This window comes from Anolis carolinensis, chromosome 1, assembly GCF_035594765.1.
Source record: "Anolis carolinensis isolate JA03-04 chromosome 1, rAnoCar3.1.pri, whole genome shotgun sequence".
NCBI classification, from domain to species: Eukaryota; Metazoa; Chordata; class Lepidosauria; order Squamata; family Dactyloidae; genus Anolis; species Anolis carolinensis.
The window spans coordinates 347,024,023-347,041,894 of NC_085841.1; the positions used below are offsets into that span (position 1 = coordinate 347,024,023).

Below are 17,872 nucleotides of genomic sequence, written 5' to 3' on the forward strand. Positions count from 1 at the left end.
GAGTCATTTGCTCAGAACAAGGTGCCCAGCTAGGATATCAATAAAGAGGGAGTCAATTGGGTTACTTCTACATTGTTAATCACATGGTTGGATCCCATGTTCTTTTGTCAAAGCAAGTGCAGCAGTGGACCCAAGCAGAAAAGAAGGCAATAGTAAATCACTTTAAAGGAGAAATAGAAATAGAAATGGCGCCAATTCAAAATTGGGGTGTGCACAGCAATACAATTTCAATGTGGTATGTTACAGTTAAGTGAGATGACTCTGGGGCAGCTCTGGGACTGAATAATCTGAACTATAGTTGGGTTATTTTCGTGTTGTAGACAAGGGTCGGTACAGGAACTCAAAAAGTAAACAATTGTTTCTGTGACCTTTATTTAGCAGAAACCACGAAATTATAGAGCTGGAAAAGATCCCAAGGGCCATCCAATCTACCCTCTGACATGCAGGAACACACAATCAAAGCACCCCCAAAAGATGGACATCCAGCCACTGCTTAGAAACTTCCAGAGAAGTAGACTCTACCATACCCTGGGGAAGCATATTCCACTTCTGAACAGCTCTGAATGTCTGGAAGTTTTTCCTAATATTTAGGTGGAATCCCCATTTCTGCTATTTGAATCCATTATTGCATTGTGTCCTACGACCTCATCAGACAAGCTACTTGGCACGTCTATGCCGCTTGTTTTCCTCTTTCAGGACAGAGCCAATTACATGACACACACGTATATTTCCAGTGGAGCTCCATCTAGAAAAGGGAAAGCAAGCAGCATATGCCACTGCTGTGGCAACACAGGAGCCTTCCCTGTGTTGCCTTAGCAGCCATGGTGGGAAGCTGGGTGGTAAAACTTCCCCCTATGAGATCAGGAAAAAGGTAAGTCTTGTTATGTGACGCACTGAGCAACGGCTTTTCCATGCCCCTCATTGGGATCCCATGGATTCGCCATGATACGTGGCAAATCTATAGGACTTTTTGATGAGGTCCTTAGTCTCTAGAGCAGCAGAAAATAAGGCTAATCCCTCCTCAATGTGAAATCATTTCAAATATTTGAACATGGCCATCTCATTCTTCTTTTCTTTAATATACCCAGTTCCTTAAGCCAGTTCCCATAGGGCTTGGCTTCCAAACCATAATCACACTTGTTATTCTCTTGAACATGGTACAAAGAGTGAGCATGGCAAGAAAGAATAGTCCTTGATGTCTGTGAATGGATAGAAGGATTTTTAAAAATAGCTTCTGCAATGCTGGTACAGACAAATGCTAGACATAGCCTTTAGCAAATAAAAAAAAGTGTCTCCAGAGATGAGCCACACTTTTCAGACCAAATGCAACTTTCGTTTCTCTCAAGCACATCCTACTAAGCACATGTTCTTGTTATGTAAGCAGGAATGCCCTGGAAAGCAGCCCCACTTACAAGCTTCTCCACATCATAATTATTTCAGTGGGCATTTGATTCCGGATTCTCAGCATAGTTCTTAAAAGCTTTTTCATAAATATTCCATGTCCTTTTCCAGAGTGCAAGTGTGCCACTGTGACATTAAAGAGGAAGCTGGTTGAAGGGGAGGGATGTCAACAAATTTATCCACCAATCGCGTGCTCTTTTGGCACAAAAGCACATTCTTATCTTTACATCCCATAATGAGAAGGCAGAGGCAGAATTTGTTGCTGTAACTCCTCGGTGGGCAGATGTACAGCTGCTGAGGAGAAGAAGAAGGAGAAAAAGGAGAGAGAAGTGTTCATGTTTTGCTCCCATTTCTGCCACTCGCCCTGACGGAGGAACGAGTCCAGTTATATTTTTTATCCTCCTTCTGTGGTTTTTGCCTAGGCTGCGTTAAAGGAAACTTCTTTTCGCATGATGTCAGACTGTGAGGGAATGGCTGTGGGTAAGTGCTGGATTTATATTTACCACACTGTCCTGAAGTGCAGTTCATGTTCTCAGCTTGCAAAACCAACACAGAGGAGCTGGCATGATTCTGGGAGGAAAACATACTGTCCTGTCGCTTGAGTCAGAGTGTGAAAAGGGGGGCATATATTCCTCCAAAAATAGTTACGTCCCACAACATTCTTGCCTAGCCAAAACTGGACAGAGACAGCGGTAACTTCGTGTCTTTATTTAAAGCTTTTTAGTGGATTTTAAAAGGAATCTAAGCATCATATGTTGGGGTTTCTGAGCACGGAGCAAAAGATTATAATGCTAGCAATGACAATATGACTATCCAGAGTGTATAGTGGGTGGAGTATAGGGCAAGGACTTGGAGGATGAAGTCTAAGTCTGCAGTGAACTGTGACTCTTGTTGAGTGATCTTGGGACAGACACTCTTTCTCTTCGCCTGACCTTCCTCACAGGGCTGCTGTGAAGATAAAGTAGGGCAGATCAAAGCCACAAATGTCACCTTGAGCTCAGTAGGGAGAAGGCATAAATGAAACTAATATGCTACAGATGGTGATCATGTAATAAAAGATTGTGAGTAACAATGTCACATGAGTGTGCAATGTCATTGATTCAACAGAAACAACAGTGCCCAGTTTTTTCATTGGTAGAATGTAGGGGTTAATGCTTGCACATAGCACCAGAAATTTGCCTTCTGTTGTAATCTAATTGTGTTGTTTCCTGACTTGGAAAGAGGATATATTGTAGTAAACATGGATGTATTACTGAAAGTGCATTTTGATTCAAAATAATCTTTAAGTACTCATTAAGTATACTAAGCATATTGCTTTATTATAAAAAAAACATTGCTTCCTTGATGTCATTTTATTGGAAATAGGTGACAATGTTTTTCAGAACCACCTCAGTACAAGCGCCGCCCTGTATTTCCTTCAGGAAGGAAACTGCTTTTAAATAATCCAGGTCAATTCTATGCCAACTGATTCCATTTTAGTTGGAAAAAATTAGCAGCTCATTTAAAAGTACATTATCATTTCCATGTCCCCTGAGTCCTCACAAGGAGATAGTAAAGAAAGAAATAAAGATTTATTAAATTATTATTGTTATGTAGGGTCATTTACAGCACCTGTAGAACCATTTATCTTCATGGATATGGAGAATCAATGTCCACTGTGGCATTTGGGGAGGCTGAGCTAGGGAGTGTTTTCTTGGGTAGTCTTGCCTAAATTGGTGGTGTCTTTGGAGTTGGACCACAATGATCATATTTCTAAAAGTTGTGCTGATAAATTTGCACAACCAACTTTTTCCAGACTGATATGTATTATACTTTAGTATACGATAGTATCCTCTGCTCTACAATGGATAGAGACATATACAGAATTGGATATAATGAAAGAAGTTGGCTGTGAGCTCGAAATATATTTTTTCTATGGGGCACAACGAATCAAATCAAAGCAGCAATCCTTTGCAATAGAAAGGAAAAATATCATAGGAAGGCATTTTTTTTCTTGCCTAAAAAAAAAATTGCTGCGAAGCTAGAAACCAGAGCTGGGTACTTTGCCAGCAAGACTAGCCTCAGTTTAGAAGCTGGAACGATTTTGTTTGTTGAGAACTGGTGACTCATGTCAGGGAAATGGGAGAGGAGAGGAAGATGAAATTCCAGTGGCAGAGATAATATCTAATGTCCACCTAAAATGAATGAAACGCCTACGATGGCTGTTTATATGTTCCATTTTCCTGCAAAAGGAGAAGGGTTAAAATATAATTTCTAATGGGTCATTGTTGATATGGTTGGGAAATTCTCCCTTACAATCTGGCACCAATAGAAATTTGCTTTCCAGGATTAATGGCATCTATTGGGTGGCAAGAATTTCATCACAATGACGACAAGGGAATAAGAGCCCTCGTCTTGTGCATCTCCTGTTACCCTTCCCGGATGGCAGTTATTTGAACTGCTTTCACATTAACATACTGTAATTATGTTAATGAAAGCCAGCATGCTTTCATTAATGTCAATGAAAGCCAGGTTTGAGTGTTGGGCTATGACTCTTGATACCAGGGTTTGATTCACTACTTGGTCATAGAAATTCACAGGGTGACCATGGGAGTGTCACACTCTTCTGGCTCCAGAAAACCCGGCCTTAGGGTCACCATAATTTGGAAACAACTTGAAGGCACTCAACAACAACAATCAAAATTAATATAGTGCATCATTTGATCCTTAATATGGTATTTTGATATATTAAGGATATTATTAACAGGTATATAAAGTCAATGCATTCTGATATGTCTGAAATAATTTTATACCTTCCAGTATAAATGGTATTTTATGTTTTCTTGCCAGCTCCAGCACTGGATATTTGCAATACATTATCTTTGATCTGATTAAAACACATACATAGTACGATAAAACAGGATCAGGATTACATTACAAGTGATTAAATTACAAATTTCATCTGATGCCCTCCAAGGAATGCTTCAGGTGTATTTGACTTTAACGTCCATTATTTCTAGCAAGTAGAATGGTGATGATACATGTTGTGTTTTTTAGAAGACACAAGGTTTGGGGGAAAGCTGTCCTATATGAATCTATATGAGCTCAAATCCTATTTGTGGATTCCCAAGGAGACCTAGTTTTTTAAAAAACCGTTTTTAAAAATACAGCTGCCAGAAGTCCTTATGGTTACCTGTCATCCTGATGGGTGTGGTGGTGGTTGTGGGATTCAATGGATTTAAGTTCTAAAAGTAATTTTTTCCAGATCAATTACATTAACTGGGAAACTACAGTAATTGGGTCTGAAATTTGCTTTGTTAACTTTTCCTCTGACAAGTGCTACAAAACAATTTCAAAACAACAAGCAATAGACAAAATTGCTTGTGTGCGTGCGTTCCTCTTTATGTTTAAAATGTGCTATGGTTTACTTTTAGATGAATTATTGCCATTATGCTGTTATTTAAAAATATTCCAGAAACAGTAACTACCATTTATTAGTGATTGATTATTCGTGGTATACATCATAAAATGGCGGCTGGCATTCTGCTTGGTATGTACTTCTTTGTAAATGGCATTTTGTGTGTGCATAAAGAACAAGGTCACTTTTACAGTGTTGCAGTGGGATTGCATTGCAATGTAGGGGCATCATTTGTGCAATGGTAGGCAGTGAAATGACTGATACACTACAGCCTGATGCACACTGAGCACTGTATGTTGAACAATTTCTGCACATTTCTATAGACATGGCAACAAGCCTGTTGCACAGCTCCAAAAACCTCAACTAGAATGGTCAATTGCCTTAAGGAATAGAGGGCTCTGAGATATGTAGATTTTAAAATGAATATTTCAAAGCTGTGAGAAATTCGTTCAAAGGCAGTTTATCATTAGAATAAGCCAATGACATCATTTCCATGTTGTTTGCAGACCATGCAAAAATGCAATCTCAACAGCTGTATAAATGTCCTTGCTGGATGGGATACAAAGCCTATGAAAACATAAGAAAAGTGCTGCTGTCTAAGATCTTCAGTAGAGTTTCAGCAACAAGGCATAAATTGCCCAAGACTTCTTTTGTACCATACGCTATAACTATATACCATTCATTAGGGCTGAGTTGGTAGTTTCTCCAGTAGAACACACTATCATGGTTCATTTGAATAGAAAATTAAAGTGTGTTGTAGATGAAAGACACAAATATAAGAGCTTAGGGACAGCCACTAAGAAGGCCCTAGCTCATGTTCCCATAAACCATATCTATAGTAGGGGCAGGCCATTAGCCTGGGGCGGGGGGTTAGGGGTTCAACCCCCCCCCCCCCGAAATTTTTCAAGTTAAAAAAAACCTGGTTTACTCATGAATTTTAACTGGTTAACAAAATCCCCATGCTAAGTCTATGACACACAAAAAATTAAAAGTCCCTCCAGGCACGATCTCAAGCAGATATTGACAGGTCTGAACCCGGGGGGGTTCAAACCCCCTGCCCCAAATTTCAAAACCCCTCCCAATTTTTTTTCTGGCTACAGCCCTGAATAGGGGAACTGAAATAAAGGGTTTCTCCTGCAGATTTTAGCTTCTAGGCAGGCTCATAGGGGAGATGTAGTCTGTTGGATAGCCTGGACCTAAACGGCATAGGGATGTATAGGTGAAAAATGAAAAATGAAAAATGAAAATTCCTATAGATTGCAATATTTGCAATATTTATGTTGGGTGGAATCCTACTGGACTGAAGTAAATGAAAATACACCATCTCTGCATATATTTGAATGACACACTATGAACCATTGTAAAAAGGTAAAGGTAAAGGTTTCCCCTGACATTATGTCCAGTCATGTCTGACTCTGGGGGTTGGTGCTCATCTCCATTTCTAAGCTGAAGAGTTGGCGTTGTCCGTAGACACCTCGAAGGTCATGTGGCCGGCATGACTTCATGGAACGCCGTTACCTTCCCGCCAGAAGGTGACATTTGCATGTTTTCGAACTGCTAGGTTGGCAGAAGCTGGAGCTAACAGCGGGTGCTCAATCCGCTCCCCGGATTTGAACCTGGGACCTTTCGGTCTGCAAGTTCAGCAGCTCAGTGCTTTAACACACTGACCCACCGGAGGCTCCATGAACCATTGTAGTTTGTACTTAATGCATACCTACGTAAACCTCTGGTCAGATACCTCTAGTCTTGGAACAACCCGGAAGTTCCAAACTCTGTGGAGGGGTCCCAATGTCTCTGGAGGTGTTTTCTGTTTTGATTGTTGTTGCTGCTGCTGTTTTAGAAAAACAGCAATATTATGCACCACTATCCCTAGAAATAAATTCTTAAAAGGCAGTAGTTGAAATGGATTACTTCCAAACTCTTTCATTAAAAAACTCCAACCAGCTAGAAACTCTGTGATCTTCCAGAGTTTATGCAATGTAATAATAATAATTATAATAACAACAACAGCAACAACAACAACAACTTTATTTTTGTACCCCGCCACCATCTCCCCAAAAAGACTTGGGGCGGCTTACATATGGGATAGAATGTCCAACCTGGTTGCCAACTTAAAGAAAGCATGGCCAGTGAAATGTTGTATAAAACAACCAGACTGCAAAGGGAAGATCATGTTCTGAAAAAAGTTGCAGGCACTGTGGAAATCTTATACCACTATCTTAAACTCTAAAAGCTCCGTTCCCATAGAATAATGCACAATGACAAGGTCATCCAATATTATTTAAGGACATAGACATATAATAGAATTGGAAGAGACCACAAGAGCCTTCCTGCCCGATCTTATTCTGTTACCTTTCTCCAAGAGTGGGATCCAAAGTGGAATACACAATCAAAAGGAATCTGGAGAGCTCCCTCCTTGGGATGCTTTGCTTGGAGATCCTGCCATGAGGGCACTTTTACCTCTTTGATTTAGGCCCCTCTACACTGCCATATAATGCACTTTGAAATTGCATTATATGGGCAGTGTAGACTCATATAATTCATTTCAATGCAGATGAATTGTTTAATGTTACCATCTGAAAAAGAGAACTAGAGCTGAATATAGGTTGGGGTTCTTTGATTTGAAATTCTTGTAGAGTCTCACTTATCTAACACTCACTTATCCAATGTTCTGGATTATCCAACGCATTTTTGTAGTCAATGTTTACAATACATCGTGATATTTTGGTGCTAAATTCGTAAATACAGTAATTACTACATAGCATTAATGCGTATTGGACTACTTTTTCTGTCAAATTTGTTGTATAACATGATGTTTTGGTGCTTAATTTGTAAAATCATGAACTAATTTGATGTTTAATAGGCTTTTCCTTAATCCCTCCTTATTATCCAACATATTCGCTTATGCTGGCCCATTTATGTTGGATAATTGAGACTCTACTGTATTTGCATATATGCACCCATTGAGATATTTTGAATATGTGTCCCAAGTCTGGACACAAGATAAATTAATGTATGTTTCATATATACTTTATAGACATATCCTAATGAATTTTTATACAGGAATTTTAAAATAACTTTGTGCATGAACTCAAGCTTATATACTTTGAATCATCAGAAAGCAAAATTGTCACTATCTCAGCCACCCATGTGGACAATTTTGGTTTTTGAAGTATTTCAGATTTTGGAATTCTGGATAAAGAATGCTCAGCCTGTACCATCAAAACAGTGCCTTATGCGTATGAAGCCAACCCAAGTCATAATTAGAATCAGTTCACTGTTTGCCATGTAAAAATATATCTGCAATGAGAGCATCTCATTACTGAGTCATTCTTTAAAAAAAAGCCAGCCTATTTTCCCAACTGTAGAACTGCTTGTCCTGTTGATTTCTGAGTTTCTCCTCACTGGTCTGCCTAGCACTTCAGCCAGGCTGAAAAGTAGAATTGCCTCCATCTAATCCATTGGAGAAGGACAAAAGGACTGAATATTCCCCACACATATTTTGCCACATGACACGTGGTCCTTTGACCAGTCACAAAAATATGTCCAAACGATTTGAGGAAAAAATGGGAGGGAAAGCCCATAAGCATAGGAAGCAATTTCACATGGCCACCAAGAAGTGGAAGAGGGAGGAAAAGTAAAAATGAAGACGGAAGTAGAATTTAGAATCCTAGGCTAAAATCCTGTATAGTGAACTTCCATGTGCAGCAGCTAGGATTGGATAGTTTTGTAATATCTGTATCCACTGAGGATTGCTGTTATATGACTATATAGCAGAGCTAGAAAATCACCATTGTTCAATGGGACCAATACACATTGTGTCTTTACCCTGATGTGCATAAAGGCCCTAATATGCATCTGTACATTGAAACAGACACACATCAAGCATCAGTGTGCATTGGGCACTTTTGCCATTGTCCTGATATGCATTTTTGCTATTCACTGACAGGGTTTCCAAGCATCTCTGCTGCTTAGCAAACTATATATAAAGTTAGGTTGTTAGTGGTGGTATAGGATTCCAGTTAGGTCAAGTAAAAGGTAGTATCAGACTCCAGCAACAGAATTGGAAGGGACTTTAAGAGTCGACTAGTTCAATCCCCTGACACACAGGTATACATAATTACAGTACAGTAGAGTCTCACTTATCCAACACTCGCTTATCCAACATTCTGGATTATCCAACACATTTTTGTAGTCAATGTTTTCAATATATCGTGATATTTTGGTGCTAAATTCGTAAATACAGTAATTGCTACATAGCATTACTGCATATTGAACTACTTTTTCTGTCAAATTTGTTGTGTAACATGATGTTTTGGTGCTTAATTTGTAAAATTATAAACTAATTTGATGTTTAATAGGCTTTTCCATAATGTCTCCTTATTATCCAACATATTCGCTTATCCAACGTTCTGCCGGCCCGTTTATGTTGGATAAGTGAGACTCTACTGTATTCCTAAAAATCCCCTTTCAACCTCCACTTCAAGATCTCCATATATGGAAAGCCCACCCCACCTATTGCTGTCCATTCCACTGAACAGCTCTTACAATTCTTCCTAATGTTTAGGTAGAATCTAATTTCTCAGGATTTGAACTTCTTGGTTTCTATTGAAGCAAAAGAAAGCAACAGAAAACAAGCTCATTCCATCTACAACATGACATCCCTTCAGATATGCAGAGATAGCTGTCATGTCACCGCTCATGGAATCCCATGAAATCCTCAGATTCACAGTTTAGGGATTTTAGAAATCCTTAGTGCTTTCATGACCCACTAAACTAAAATCCCAGGATTCAATAGGATGGGATCATGGCAATTAGTGGAGTCATAGTACTATGATTGTGTGGTGCGGATAAAATCCTGGTTTCTTTTTCTGAAATCCAAGTAATAATATTTAGTGTTCTTTTTCCAAGACACCTGGCACCATAAGGTTTGTTTGTTTGCTTGTTTTTTGAGGGAAAGAGGGGGATAAAAGAAATGCCAATCTTTTTGAGAGAAGAGAGTTAGTTACTTTCCGCTTTTTTTTCCACCAGTAGCAATTATATTGACATTCTTGCACTATCCATTAGCAGCAAGTACATAGATGTTCTGCCATCCCTACATGTAGATAAAAGCAATGCACATCAATTATTTAAGGACTTTTCCTAGTGTGTATTTCTTCCTTTTGTAGAGCAGTGGCATTCAGTCCCTGCAGGGATGAGCTGACTTTTATGCACCAAGCATTTTGATTAGAGAAACGTGCACAGCGTAATTGCTCTCTCATTCTTACTACAGTCAACCCCCCTCAATTCCAGAAAAAGCCTGTGAAGTTGAGCAAAGGATCTTAAAATGTGGATTTCTTATTCGTTTTCTTCACTCTAGGGATTCTATATGAATTTAATCTTGGGGAATTTCAAGGCAAAATGGCCTACTCTACTCCTCTCAAATCAAAAGTAGCTATCTATAGGATTCCACACTTTTCAAATGCTCCTGGCCCACAAAAATCTATCAGGATACATTTTAAAATGCATATTTTGTGGAAATAATCCAACACTGAGAGGCTAAATATAGGGACCAATGCATATTTTGAGAATGTGCTACATTACAGGGAGGTACAGAGGCCTGGTGACAGCACAGGACACCTTGGAAAACCATGGGGCAGCACACAGCTTTGCCTCCTTAACGTTGTAGGTCGTGAACTACCATCCTACAATGTTTCCGTGTTGTTTCCGGACTGTGGTGGAGGCTCCTTCTTTGGAGGCTTTTAAGTAGAGGCTGGATGGCCATCTGTCGGGGGTGCTTTGAATACGATTTCCTGCTTCTTGTCAGGGGGTTGGACTGGATGGCCCATGAGGTCTCTTCCAACTCTACTATTCTATGATTCTATGTCTCCAGCTTCCTTGTGTGCGTCTCCTGGCTTCTTCAATGAGGAGACAGGTAGTCACCTAATTCCTCAGGGCATGCTGCCGGCACAGAGCCCAACAGAGCCCCACAAGTGAAGGTAGTGATCAATGACTCCTTGGAACAGGCAAACTTCCAACTTGCTTAAAAGAGGCAGTTGTGAGACCTATATTTAAAAAGCCATCACTAAATACCTCTATAATTGACAGTGTCCACCTTTCCATTTCTGAGTAAGGTCTTGAAGCATGTGATGGCCTCCCAACTCCAAGGAGTTGATTGTCTAGATCCATTTAAATCTGGTTTCATCCCTGTTTTTGGAATACATACAGCTTTGGTCGCTTTGGTAGATGACCTACAAAGAGAGCTAGATAGAGGAATATGTCCCTGTTAGTTCTCCTGGATCTCTCAGTGGCTTTCAATACCATTGACCATGGTATCCTTCTGGGTCATCTCACTGTGATGGGACTGGGAGGCACTGTTTTACAGTGGCTCTGGTCCTTCCTGGATGGCCGTACCCAGAAGGTGGTGCTGGTGGACTCCTGTTCAAACCACGACCATTGACATGTAGGGTTCCTCAGGGTTCTATTTTGTCCCTCCTGCTGTTTAACATATACATGAAACCACTGGGAGAGGTCATCCAGAGTTTTGGAGTATGGTGCCACCTATATACACATGACACCCAGCTCTACTACTCCTTTCCACCTAATGCCAAGGAACCAGTCCTGACCCTAAACCTGTCATCAGTAATGGACTAGATGAGAGCAAAATTGAAACTTAATCCAGACAAGACAGAGGTGCTCCTGGTCAATCAGAAGGCAGACCAGGAAAAAGAGATTCAGCCTGTGCTGTCCCCCTGAAGACACAAGCTCACAGTTTGGGACACATCACACCAAGGTAAATGATGGGAACATGGCAGGGTTGGGAAATATTCATGGTTTTTACCCTGGGAAGCCAGGCTTTGAATCTCTACACAGCCATGGAAACATACTCAGTGACTTGGGCAATTCACACACTCTCAGCTCCAGCTGAATGCAATCTCATCTGCCAAGAAAATCCCATGCTAGGTTCTCTTTAGTTGGAAATTGCTTGAAGGTACACAGCAAGGAAAACAGGAATAAAAGAGGGCCCAATCGTGTTCCCCCAGGTGTATTAGTTACAGACATAGGCAGTAAGTATTGAATGTTTGCCACCGTGTATTTGTTGTAAGCCGCCATGAGTCCCTTCGGGGAAATAAGGTGGGCTATAAATAAAATTTCTTTCATTCATACTAACTTCACTTCATCAATCTGCTATAAACAATAAGGCTGTCTTTTTTGTAGGTTGCAACCAGTCCCATGTGAGTTGTTAATGAAATGATTATTTCCTCCCATGTTAGCAATTGTTTGGATTTTTCAGTATATAAAACTTCAGTTGACTTAAGTTTGGTCAATGAGAAAGAAACACAATCAAAAGGGATAATCAAATGGAATCAATAAGGAAATGGCAGGGGGAAAATGGTAATATAGTGCTACTGGTACAAAAAAATATACACATTAATATATATGCATATCACAAAAACGTAATATGTCAGGATATAAAGAAAGTGTGACATAATTTACAATCTATAAAGAAAGCTACCATTCATTGTGAGAAAGAAAGGTCGTATTATCATTTCTTTTCATTTCTGTCATGAAATTCCAAAGCCAAAGTTACTTTTAGAAAAATACTAAAGAGAGATTTTAAATCTAATTGCTTGCTGATTAAACTTTGCCTTAACTGAGCAAAGGAACAACAGCTTTAGTTCATTCTAAAGCTGTAGCTGATTTCATTTCCTCATTGAAGTTATTAGAGTTATTAGAGTCTGCAGCTTTAATAGCTATATAATTTTTTTTCTGGATCATGCAAAGATCCTTTTATCACAAGCTAAGGGATACAATAAACCTAATTCCCATTGTAAAGGCTGATTGACTGAAACTCAAGAATAGCAGAGAACTCACCAAATTCCCAGAATGGTATCATCGGTTCACAGTGCGCAACCACAATGCAAAGTAAGGGATGCAAAGTAAGGGATGCATTGGTACAATGCAAAGTATAGGCTGCACAACCACAGAGACAAAGCACAGAGGGACATGTTACCAGCAGAATATATTTACTGCACAAAGTCACCGCTGTGGATTCTTTGATCAAGTCTATCAATCTTTCAGGCAGTCTTCCTCTTTTTCTTTGGCCTTCCTTCCATGCTACCAAGCGTTATTGTCTTTTTTAATTATTATCTTCTCATTATATGCCTCAAGGACAACGCTCTCCTCTAGTACCACAGTTCAAATAAGTTTTTTTTATCATGTCCGAAGCGACTTGAGAACATATTGCAAGTCATTTTTGGTGTGAGAGAATTGGCAGTCTATAGAGACGTTGCCCAGGGGACGCCTGGATACTGCTAGGAGGTTTCTCTCATGTCCCCACAAGCTGACAGATGGGAGCTCACCCCCACCCCATCTCACGGATTCGAACTGGCAACCTTCAGGTCAGCAACCCAACCTTTATATCAGCAGTCTAGACCGCACAAGGGTTTAGCCCATTGCACCAACATGGCTCCTTATCAAATAAGTTGATTCTCTTCCTATCAACTTTCCTCACTAGTGCTGTGTATGATTTCACAATCATACACAGAAATTAGAAATGGCACAAACAACCCTGACTTTAGTATTCAATTATATATCTTTACACTTGAGGATCTTGTCTGGTTCTTTCATATCTGCCCTTCCACCTTTATTAACGTTTGCACTTTGAGTTTGAGTGACTGACTGTGTCTCAGAAAAGCCTGTTGAAAAGAACACCGTGTTCTGCTGGAAATGTAATTACAAATGTCAGGGGAGTACATGGACCACCCAGGGTCATGTTTCCCAAGGCTCAAAGCATGCAATCGCCAAAGAAAACAACAGAAATCCCACAATAAACCTGCTAAGGTTTTTCTGGGGAAAGCAATAAAATGTTTGTAAACAAAACAGAACTTTTCACATTCTCAGCTGTTTGAACTGCATGAATATGAAGAAAGGAAGAATTTGAAAAAATGATGGTGCTCCACTCACCCCACAGCTATTATGCTACTTACACTACTTATAATACTTACAGTATATACTCGAGTATAAGCCAACCCAAATATAAGCCGAGGCACCTAATTTTGCCACAAAAAAACTGGGAAAACATTGACTCCAGTATAAGCCGAGGGTGGTAAATTTCAGAAATAAAAACAGATACCAATAAAATTACATTAATTGAGGCATCAGTAGGTTAAATGTTTTTGAATATTTACATAAAGCTCAAATTTAAGATAAGACTGTCCAACGCTGAGCAAATCATTATTCTCATCTTCTTCAATGTAAATGTGCTTATGTATCCTTTTAATAATAATAGAGTAAAATAATACATGTAATAATATTAATAATTGCAAAGATGCAACCACCAAAGACTCAGAAAGAAGACCTTTTACTTTTTTTTCTTTCTTCTTCTTCACTTTAGATGGTAGCGTAACTTAGTTTATAATTTATATGCGATAGACACTTAGATGTTGGAGGAACAATAACAAATTTATTCAGGCACAGAGCTTAGTGGTTACAATTGCTGTTTCTCACTTAGAGGCACTTCCATTAACAGTTACAATACTAGAATGAGGTGAGTCAAACTCCCTAAAGTGTCACTTCTTTTACTTAAAATAATTAGAACTTCATCCTCTGCTACCTTTAAACCACAGTCACCCCTGTGATATATGATCACAGATTCTCTGTTCCATACCAGGACACAGACTACATAAAATAAGTCACTAAACTTATTTTAAACCAACTCAAAATGAACAATTGAGTCTCCCTTGATCCCCTCAACCTAGGATCAATCTTCCCTGTGCCTCATCAGAGCACAGACTAAAACCCTTTTTTAAGACACTGTACTTCTTCAACAAACTGGCAGTTGGCTCCACCTACTTCTCCATGGCAACCAGCCTCTGAGTGCAGAGAAGCAATAACTATAATACTTACCCTTTTAAAACACAAAATACACAATTAAACATAACATCTGTAAACCAAAAATTCATACTTCATTACAAAAATAAATACAGGAAAATAATACAAGTAATAATAAATAGAGTAAAATAAATGCAATAATAATAATATCAGAGTGAAATAATAAATGTATTATTAATAATAATAAAAATAGAGTAAAATAAATGTAATAGTAGCAACAATAACAGAGAAAAATAATACATGTAATAATACCAATTATAATAGAGAAAAATTTAAATATATATTCTCGAGTATAAGCTGACACAAATATAAGCTAACCAGGACCCTCACCCGAGTATAAGCCAAGGGGGGCTTTTTCAGTCTTAAAAAAAGGACTGAAAAACTAGGCTTATACTCGTAGTATATACAGTATACTACTTTATGTGTGTTGATGAAGGGCGGGGATGTGAGAACTAAATGTTTCCGAAGCTCCTTTAAAAATAAAAAAATCCTAGGTGTTGGATTCTTCATCCGGAAAGCAGTCTCCTCTCTGTGGCCACACACCAGCAAATCCTGTAAATCAAAGTCAGTCCAAAGCATCATTTTAGACTGCCAGGAATTTAAAGTGACAACCTTCCTTGCTACCTCCTGGCAGTAAATCTGGAGATGATGACAGCAGGTAAGAAGAATTCTCATGCAAAGAAGTGTGTGTGTGGAAACAGCGTTGACCGAATGGGCTCCTGACAATGTTAAGAGTGGTCCTGCTGAGGCATATAAATAAGAGCGTGTCAAAAAGCACACCCTTGTTGTGCACAAAAACATTTTTCAAAAGCATCCCCACAATCCATAGGTGTAGCAAGGAACAAAAGATCAGAAAGGCTTTGAATTCATAGCAGGCAACTTACATCTGCTACAGGACGCCATTAGAGGGGGCTTTTTAAAAAAATCAGAAGAAAGAAACTCACCCTCTATGGTGCAGACTGATTGAACATTTTCAAACCCTGGGCGTTCAAAGAGATGAAGCCAGAGGAGCTCCTTGCTTTATCTTCTCCCCTTGCTTTAGATCGCAATGTTAAAGTGTGGAGAAATAGCTTGGGGTAACTTGGATAACTGAATGCCGCTTGATGAATGAAATGACCCCATCCTGAGACAAGAAAGGTTATAGAGAACTAATATCAATTTCAAACTTTTGTCATACATCTATATTCAATTTCATGCAGGCCTTTCTCTTTTGTGCTCTTATCATTTTGATCAGTTCTCTTTTGAAAATCCAGCTGTGAGACACCTTGAGTCCTAGGAACAAAGGACAGGGGATGGGGAGATGTTTTGGTACCATATATGTGGCACACAATATTATTCTAATAAAGGTAATTGTTATGCCGTCTCTAGAGATATTATTCTAATGTCATATAATAGTAGCACTGCAGCCAATCTAGCATATGGCAATAGAGCAGGAGTGGGAATCAAGCAGATCTATGTTGTTGTGCGGCAAATACTAATTGGTTTAGCCATCTACAATGGTAAGTAATGGTGAGAATTGGAACTGAGTCTTTTTGATAAGGCAGTCCTGCCATTAGCAAGACAAAGACCAAGGTTTTTTTATTGTGTCAGAAGTGACTTGCAAGTCACTTCTGGTGTGAGAAAATTTTCTGTCTACAAAGACATTGCCCAGGGGATGCCTGGATGTATTACTGGGAGGCTTCTCTCATGTCTCCACAAGCTAGAGCTGACAGATGGAAGCTCACTCCGTTCCGTGGAGTCAAACCAGCAACCTTCAGGTCAGCAACCCAACCTTCAGCAGTTCACAAGGGTTTAACCCACTGCGCCACCATGGCAGACTTGGACATCATAACATCATGAAAGGAGAGCAAAGAGTTAGTAGTTTCAGGGTTGTTGTATGTCTTTTGGGCTGTGTGGCCATGTTCCAGAAGTATTCTCTCCTGACGTTTCGCCCACATCTATGGCAGGCATCCTCAGAGGTTGTGAGGTATGGATAAACTAAGTAAGGAAAGGAAAGAATATATATCTGTGTAGAGTCCAGGGTGTGGCAAGAGTCCTTTGTCACTGGGAGCCAGCATTAATGTTTCAGTTAACCACCCTAATTAGCACTGGAAATGTTTTGTCTCTTGCCTGGGGGCATCCTTTGTTCAGTCAAGCCCTCAGAGTTTTGGTTCCCATCTACTGTTTTGATTTTGGAGTTTTGTAATACTGGTAGCCAGATTTTGTTCATTTTCATGGTTTCTTCCTTTCTGTTGAAGTTGTCCACATGCTTGTGGATTTCAATGGCTTCTCTGTGTAGTCTGACATGATAGTTGTTGGAATGCTCCAGCATTTTTGTGTCCTCAAATAATATCCTGTGTCCAGTTAGGGTTAGTAGTAGTAGTTTCATAGGGTTAGTAGTAGTAGTTAGTAGTTTCATTTTTATTCTTGGAAAAAAACGCTAAAGTTTGGGAGAGTAGAGCCAGTGTGCTCCAGTGGTTTAAAGGTTGTATTAGAACTCTAGAGAAGAGGTGGGAATCCCCATTTAGCCATGGAAACCTGCTGCCGGACCTTGGGAAAGTCACACTCTCTCAGCATCAGAAGAAGGCAAATATAATCCTTCCCTGTGAACCAAGGAAGCCCCCTAGGACTGCCATAGGTTGGAAATTACTTTACAGCACACAATGATTAAAAAAAGATTGAAAGACATTTATGGCATTTGCTGCTGCTTTAATGCGAAGATAACTGGGCTGGTTTTGGATATTATGCGTTATAACTTGTATCCATAAGGGGACATTTCTTTTATGACAATTTTGTATGTTTACATAGAATTAGAAGTACTGAATTAGACTTATCTTGCATTTCATGGGCAGAAGGACATAGAGTTGTCCGAAAGAAAAAGAATCAGGGCTTTTGTCCCTTTAATAGTGGAGTAGAAGAGGACATTTCAGCAGGTGTTGCTTGTTAGGCCCCCATTTTCAATTACTCTCTTTCCTCACCTGTATCACTTTATTATGCAGAAGGATTATTACCAAATATGTTAAAGGAGTTGCAGAGACTGTTATGTGGAAAACAATGCAGGAAAGTCACGTTACGCCCACTAGCCCATCTCCGTGCATCTAAATCTGGAACCATCCCAGTTCCTAGAATTTAGAAGCAGAGGGTGTATCTTTAATGTAGAAGCACTTTCCATGACTGAGATTGATTGCTGTTGTTTTATACCTGCAGCTATTGCTGTATTTT

The 17,872-nt window shown here is 39.5% G+C and overlaps 1 protein-coding gene across 4 annotated transcripts in view; it reads left to right on the plus strand.

Annotated features, from left to right (window-relative positions):
- The first annotated feature begins 1,653 nt into the window (after nucleotides 1-1,653).
- eml1 (EMAP like 1) overlaps nucleotides 1,654-17,872 on the plus strand; it is a 149,666-nt gene continuing 133,447 nt past the window's right edge. For 2 of the 4 annotated variants that reach the window (XM_062968461.1, XM_062968463.1), the window contains exon 1: nucleotides 11,691-11,844. In XM_062968461.1, coding sequence (XP_062824531.1) covers nucleotides 11,706-11,844 — 139 coding nt within the window. In that variant the 5' untranslated portion in view covers nucleotides 11,691-11,705. Of the gene's footprint in view, nucleotides 1,882-11,690; nucleotides 11,845-17,872 lie in introns of those variants that run through there. The other 2 variants (XM_062968464.1, XM_062968467.1) reach the window with 2 other exon arrangements.